At 36.3% G+C, this 8,177-nt stretch overlaps 1 protein-coding gene across 1 annotated transcript; it reads right to left on the reverse strand.

The window, feature by feature from the left end:
- Positions 1-1,411: 1,411 nt before the first annotated feature.
- On the reverse strand, positions 1,412-7,672 carry DOHH (deoxyhypusine hydroxylase). Its single transcript, XM_053703110.1, has 4 exons — positions 7,377-7,672; positions 4,210-4,286; positions 2,614-2,851; positions 1,412-2,075 (listed from the first exon to the last, which is right to left on the reverse strand). Exons 1-4 carry the CDS (start codon positions 7,654-7,656, stop codon positions 1,759-1,761), a joined length of 912 nt encoding a protein of 303 aa, XP_053559085.1. The 5' UTR covers positions 7,657-7,672; the 3' UTR covers positions 1,412-1,758.
- Between the last annotated feature and the right edge of the window lie 505 nt (positions 7,673-8,177).

Consider the following 8,177-nt stretch of genomic DNA (forward strand, 5'->3'; position numbering starts at 1 on the left):
TCAGCTAAGCACAAATATTTATATATTTTTTTTTTATTATTAATTTTAATAATTTTGGAGTCTTTATCTGCAGCTATGTATATCATATTTAAATAAGGTTGAAATGGTGTAACTCATTTAGTATATCAGAACTGCCCAAATTCTCATAATTGACCTCAAAACTAAATATATTTATAAAACAGACAACCAAATGTATTAATCTAGGCTAATTTTGATATATTTCATGCAACCAGTTGGCAGTCATATGTGTCAAATGTTTGGGTAAAGGGTCATAGAAGACTGCTAATTGCAGATGTGCACCATAGTTCAAAAAGAGAATGTTTTAAAAATGTTTGGGCAAGGGGTTAATGGCTTGTTTGTCTATAGCAAAACTGCCTGTAATTATTTATATGGTTGTCATGCCACCAGCTGTCCGTATTGATGGCAAAAGCGATCATTTATTTAATAATTACAAAAAACACAACTTTAAGGATTGTAAAATGATTTACACACATTGGTTATACCAGTATTTTTCAACTTTATGATATACTACAAAGCTATTTTTTTTATACATAAACCAAGTTTTGATGGGCATGTTCTACAGTGACAATGTGAATCTTTACTCACTACCCTTTTCGAGCAAACTTTGCAGCATTTTTGGGACCAGGCCATCTTTACTGTAAGGGGAGAAACAGATTTTGTGAAATCTTTGCCAGTTAGTCTCATTATGTTTTAGGGCATTCTGTACTTTTAAATAAAAGGCCTGCAATCATCTCTATTTGATAATTTAGGAAAGAGCTTTTTGCCAGGTTCAGTGGATTTGTACATGATGTAAGAATTAAAAACGGCCATCTGTACCATATGAACAGCAAGCTTTTTATACTAGATTTTGGGTTTTCTTGCAGCAAGGTAAGGCTTCATTATCTGGTCATAGAGGTCTACTCCAGCCAAGTATTTGTTGTAGTCTACAATGTAAACAGTTTTTTGCAGTTGTCTCATTTCACCTCAGGAAGTAACTGCTTTTTTTCCCATCACTGCGTATAGTTTTCTACTTATACACAGCTTTTCTGTCACTAAATTTACTATCACTCCATTTAGACAGAAATAGAGTCTTGGTTCTTTTGATTTACCTATCAAAACTATATATATTGTTTTTTAGTAGACTACCAAAAGGTATTAATCTCTAGGCCTATTTTGGTATATTTCTTGCCACCGTTTTGATGCCAAATGTGATCATATAAATAAAAAAAAATTTTTAAAAAAAGGAACGTTTTCCAAAAACTTTAGGATTCTCTTTGAAATTTTTTTACATACCACAATTGGTTGCAAAAGCTCATCTGTGATCCCATATGTTCAGACATAAATACCTAGATTTACAAGATTATTTATATTCCAGCAAGATTTCATTGTATTTAAGCTTAAACACTGAAGAGACAGCATAAAGATGTCCTTTAATAAAGAAAATACAGAAGCAGTAGAATTATTTGGCCCCCATTAGTTGGAAATATGCAAGTCAAGAGGTTCAGCAGTTCAGTTTTCTAAAGCAAACAAGCCTTTAAAAAATTAAAAATAGTCACTCAACATGGCTTCATGCTGCTGTGCAGTTACATAGTCTGTTGGAGTTTCAATACAATTCCAGAATCATGTTTGCTTGCTTACATTAGGGTGTCATCAAGGAAAAGGACTGTTCTACTATGCATAAAGGGCATTGTATGCAAGAAAAGTGCAAACAGGCGTAGGAGTCTCTGTATCTAAAAGGCAGACATTGGACAAGGGCCGTCATGCCTGTTCCTGGATTTGACTTAAACCATTTGCGTATTGGAAGTCTCCACTGTTTTCATAGTCATACATATCCAAGGCCACCTCACAGCTCTCCCTCACCACACGCTCTGTATCCTTAATGTGCGTACGCAGGGCCTTCAGGCAGTCCTCTTGGGCAATAGAGCCCAAAGCTTCTGCACATTCATGCCGCACCATTGGGTTCTCCTCAAACCGCTGCAGTGCTGCTGCAAGTCCTGGAATCGCTGCCTCATGCTGCATCTGTCCTAGTACATAGCCGATCTCATGACGAAACAAGGAACCCCCACACTGTAAGCCTGGGGAGAGAGCAAGAAATATTACTTAGCTATAATAATAGCTACATTCTCTTTAAGCTATGGAGGAGAGGTTTGCCAAACTGGGTCTGTTTTCTCAAAAAAATAAATGCGTTTGAGAGGTGACATGATTACTTTATATAAATATATTCAAGGCCCATATACAGAGATGACAGAAGCTCTGTTTATTGCAAGAAAATTGTGACAAGGTCACAATTTAAGGCTGGAGGTAAGGAGATTTAATCTCCTTCAACGGAAACTTTTTTTTCCACTGTAAGAGCAATAAAATTGTGGAACACATTACCAAAGGAGATAGTGAATGCCAATACCTTAGATACATTTAAAAATTATTTGGATACATTTCTGGCTAGAAACAGAATTCAGGGATATGATTGCTTGTGTTAAATGGGTCACCTTTTAATGGGATTAATTTAAGCTCAACTGGAGCTTTTTTGTAAGCATATTAGATTTGTATAGGTTGATCTTGATTTACTTCAGTCTTTTTTCAACCTCATCTACTATGTATGTATAGATAACACACCATCTGTCAGTGCCAACACTGCTTCTTCCCCACCGATATTCCGCAGTGCAAACATTGCACGGTATCTGTCGAAGAGTGGAAGGCTATCATCCAGCAAGGTAGCACGTAGACTAGGAATGTCTGTATCTTCAGCTGGTGGTGCAGGGTCCACAGACAGGTAAGGATTATTGCCTGGTGCATCAGGATTTTGCTGCAGCCACTCAATGCGACGCACGGCCAATTGGCATGTCTCTGCCACCTGAAGTAAACAAAGACAGGATCTTTTAATTATATCTAAGAAATCTAAATGCAAAATAATTCAAAGTTCCCTTACCCTATTTGGACCAAATCAATGTGTCTGTAAAAGTGCTATACAACTCATTAATAATAGAAATAAAGGGGCAGAAAATGTTCATAAATTATTGCACTGTATTTTAAAGGACATATTAATCTTGATTTAAAAAAAAAAAAAAAAAAGTCCAAAAGCACATTCTATATTGTAGAACCCATGGGTCCTTTTAAATAAAAGTGATGGTTAAGTTTAACAGATTAAAGCCCAGTATCTAAAAATACTCTTAAAAACAGAGGAACATTAAGTCATTAAACTTAAAAAGGACCAGCGATCCTAAGCCCTCATCATCTTCTTGTGTATTTCGCAGATCGATGATGAATCCGGCTTCCTCACTCGTTGCGTGCCCTTATTGGCATCCAGCTCGTACGCATCGACTGGAGGAAGCTGGATTCGTCATCCATAAACAAAATACAGAAGAAGATGCGGGCGGAGGATCAGCGGTCTGTTTACAATAATGAAAAGGTAAGTTTTTTTTTTTTAAAAAAGCGTCATTGTAAAGTTTAGTGAATTAAAGTGCCCCTGTTTTTAAGAGTATTTTTAGATACTGGGCTTTAATTCGTTAAACTTTACAATCACTTTAATTCTCTGGCTGCCCCCTCAATCTTAAGTTTTTTTTCCCCCAAATATTATATATGACACAGCCAATCACAAGCCAAACCCCCTGCTCCTGTAACAAAAAGCAGTGTACACGCACAACGCCTCTGCTTCAGCAGCATTTATGAAACACATGGGAAGCGCTTGACTAAACACTTTGGATATTTTTCTAATGATTAAAAGGCCATTCAAAATTGTACATGGTCCAAATTAGTTAGAGCATGTAATTTCAAGACTATCGACTCTAGACCACTGGGTGTTTAACCCTCGCAAATGGGTTAAACACACAGCATATATACTGCTTGGGATTTGCGGAGCACTGCTGGTCCAGAGTGGAAAACTCCACTGATCCAATACGCAGCGCCAGTTGAAGTTGTGCGACTAGCACAGCTGTTTGGATCAGTGGCAGTTTACGCTGGAAACCAGCCGTGTTCTGCAAGATGTTTGCAAGGCTATTGTAAGCATTTGCAAATATCCCAAACCCTTGTATGAGTATTTATATTCACTTCTACCATCTCTCTCAAAGAGCTATAATTTACAAGTGTAGGACAGTCCTAATCCATACAGTTATACAAATAAACATACATAATTACCAGCACAGAAAAAAAAATAAGGTGTTCCTACTTCCTAAGAGATAGGAAATGGTGAAGCCTACAGTATATAGTGTTTACCTCTATAACTGGATCATGGGAATATTCTTTCAAAAGGTCCAACACATCTGGATCTGCTATAGCTCCGAGAGCTTCTCCTGGTGAAAAATGAAATTTAGGTTAACCATATGTACTAATGAAGCAGCAAGACACAGCATGGTATTTTTGCAGATGGCAAGATCTCAACCATGGCAAAAACTTTCTTATGGTATAAAATAAAAAAATAAGTAAAACTATTATAGTGAAAAAATAATTTTAAAAGACTGATTATAGCTTGACTTGACAAACCCATTGTTTGCAAGAACATTCCTATTCAAATGGACTGATACTACAGGAAGAGTTGAATTGCTCATCTTATCTCTGTCTTTTTCTATACACAAAGGCCAATACATTGGTAATGACATTTTCATTATGGGGTTAGTTTCAAGGAACAAACTCTACCGCAAAAATAAACAAATGAACACATTTTAATACCATGCAGCTGATATAACAAGTTATTGGGCAGGTAGATGGGGAACAGAATTGGAAGCCACAGATGATTTTTTTTTTTTTTTTTTTTTTAAATGGTTTGGAAATAGCAACGTGCTACTTGTACTTACTGCCCTATAACTTTAAAAAAAATCAAAGAACATGTAAACATTGGGTATTTCTAAACTCAGGACAAAAATTTAGAAACTATTTAGCATGGGTATTTTTTTGGTGGTTGTAGATGTATAACATATTTTGGGGGTCAAAGTTAGAAAAAGTGTGGGTTTTTTTTTTTTCATTTTTTTCATCATATTTTATATATTTTTGTATAGTAAATGATAAGATATGATGAAAATAATGGTATCTTTAGAAAGTCTATATAATGGTGAGAAAATGGTATATAATGTGTGTGGGTACAGTAAATGAGTAAGAGGAAAAATTACAGCTAAACACAAACACTGCAGAAATGTAAAAAACAGCCCTGGTCACAAACGGTAAGAAAATTAAAAAATGGTCTGGTCACTAAGGGGTTAAAGGGACAGTCTAGTCCAAAATAAACTTTTATGATTCAGATAAGGCATATAATTTTAAACAACCTTCCAATGCACTTTTATCACCAATGTTGCTTTGTTCTCTTGATATTCTTAGTTGAAAGCTAAACCTAGGTAGGCTCATATGCTAATTTCTTAGACCTTGAAGGCCGACTCTTATTTGAATGCATTTTGATAGTTTTTCACCAATAGAGGGCGTTAGTTCATGTGTGTCATATAGATAACATTGTGCTCCCACACGTGGAGTTACCTAGGAGTTAGCAGTGATTGGCTAAAATGCAAGTCTGTCAAAAGAACTGAAATAAGTGGGCAGTTTGCAGAGGCTTAGATACAAGGTAATCACAGAGGTAAAAAGTGTATTAATATAACGGTGTTGGTTATGCAAAACTAGGGAATGGGTAATAAAGGGATTATATTTCTTTTAAAACAATAAAAATTCTGGTGTAGACTGTCCCTTAAGGGGCAGTGTACACCAATTTTCATATAACTGAAGGTAAAAGACACTACTATAAAGATGAATATGCACAGATACTGATCTAAAAATTAATTACAGAACCTTTATAATTGATTTAGAAGCTTTGGATTTAGCATTGTTGACAAAGTTAGGCTGGGACACCCAGTGAAAAGGGCTGGGAAAACACAAAGGGCAGACACCCCCTGCATATGGAAAGACCAATTACACAAACAGGAGCCAGCAGGAATCTGTACATCTGGGTCTACATTTGATACTTTGGGGCTTGGTTAGGAGTCTGCAAATCAGTACAATGTTATTAAAAAATAAGCAAAACTATACATTGTTAAAAAAAAAACAAAAAAAAAAACTCTCGCAGATGGACTATATAAATGGATCATGTACAAAACATTATGCAAAGAAAAAAATAGTGTACAGAGTCCCTTTAAAGAAGCAATTTTACACACCTTTCCAGTTTACTTCTATTATTTTATTTGCTTTTTTCTCGTTATCTTTTGCTAAAAAAGCAGACATAGGTAGGCTAAGTTGCGCTTTCAACAAAAAGATAAAAAGTGAGCTAAGCACATTTAATAATAAAAAGTAAACTAGAAAAGTGTGTAAAATGGCGTGGTCTACCTGAATTGTGAAAGAAAATGTGGGTTTCATGTGCCTCTGATGACAGCGCTATTAGATGATGTGGCAGCTTGGAGTAAAATGTGCTATACAAAATTATTTACAGATGACTAAAGCTTACATAAATGTGGCAGCGACACTTATAAGAGACAAGGGGGGGCTGTCTAACATTTGGAAAGTGGGCCAAACGTATCTCCCAAATAAAAACAAAAATATATGCAGCATCAAAAAAAAAGATAATACTAAATAACAACATAAAACATCTGCATACTCACCAGGGGTAAAAATGAATATGAAACTTAGTCAAATACACAGTAATAAGGTTTATACATAGATACAAATAAAAACACGCTACACAACTTCCAAAATGTATTTCGACCACATGAACGCGTCATGTTGGTTGGTACAATATGTGATCCAAAGAGAGAAGCACACAAGAGGATGGAAGAAAATAATTTAAAGGGTATATGAAACCCACATTTTTTTATTTCATGATTTAGATAGAGCGTGTAATTTTGAACAACTTTCTAATTTACTTGTATTCATTTTTCTTTGTTCTCTACTAATCTTTATTTGAAAAGCAGGAATGTAAGCTTAGGAGACTGACCATTTTTGGATCCTCACCTGGGTAGCGCATGCCGATTGGTGGCTACCAATCAGCAAGCATTACCCAGGTTCAGAACCAAAAATGGGCCGGCTCCTAAGCTTATATTCCTGCTTTTTTCAAATAAAGATACAAAGAAAAATTTATATTAGGAGTAAATAAGAAAGTTGCTTAAAATTACTCTCTCTATCTGAATCATAAAAGAAAAAATGTGGGTTTCACATCCCTTCATTTTGACAGCCATAATCTGTTTGTTGTGACAGGATGAACATAAGAAAAGCCATGCACAAGAACTACATCAGTTACAAGTCTGTGATTTGGTTTTAGGTTGAACACTAATCGTGCAAATGAGTTCAACACATGAATAAATGGTATCAGTAGCTAGAGGGAATCAAATTATATATGCATCATCAATGTATCCAGCCATGTCATAATTTCTCTCCCAGGTACTTTCTGATTTCTTATAAAGTACCGCTCTCACCCGCCTCATGCCGCACCATAGGCTCCTGTGTCCGGTCTTTAAGCACATCACTGAGCACCGGCAGCGCCGCCCGGTCCCGCATCTGACCTAGGCAGTAAGCCAACTCGTGTTTTAATAGCGCAGACTCATCATTAAATCCGCGACCGATCCAGTCCACGGCCTCCGTACCGCCTAGATTACGGAGAGTGAAGAGAGCTCGGAACCGGGCAGGAAGAGGCTCTCTGGAATCCAACAGCACTCGACCCACACGCGGTATTGCTTCGCTGCAGGGCGCCGCCATCTTGATCAGACATCAAACGTCACTCAAGCCTAGCTAAGCGAGAGCAGAGCAAGGCAAGAAGATAGGCGGTGCTATAGCTAAAATGATATAAGCAGATTGACTGAAGTGTAAAAGTGTTGTATAAGCGTGTTTTACATTGTATAACACTGTAATGCCTGCACACGAATGCATTGTTGCTCTATGAATAAAAAAAACAAAACACATTGAAGGGAGATTAAACGTGAAACAAATTCAAGTGTCCTTTCATTATTTATATAGTTTATAAGGTGTTTGATTTTTTTTTTTTGTTTAGTATCCCCTCTGAACTGCTGTTACGATTGCCTGAAGCTCATTTATCTGTTCCTAATTTACCACCACCACCACCACCACAGAGATAAGGCAAACCACACTTTTCAACAAAATTACAGTTTTAAATTAGCTAGTATTACTGGACACTTAAAGGGATACAAAACCTATTTTTTCTTCTTTCATGATTCAGATAGAGCAAACAATTTTAAGCAACTTTCTATTTAAGCATATTA

This window comes from Bombina bombina, chromosome 2, assembly GCF_027579735.1.
Source record: "Bombina bombina isolate aBomBom1 chromosome 2, aBomBom1.pri, whole genome shotgun sequence".
Lineage (NCBI taxonomy): Eukaryota > Metazoa > Chordata > Amphibia > Anura > Bombinatoridae > Bombina > Bombina bombina.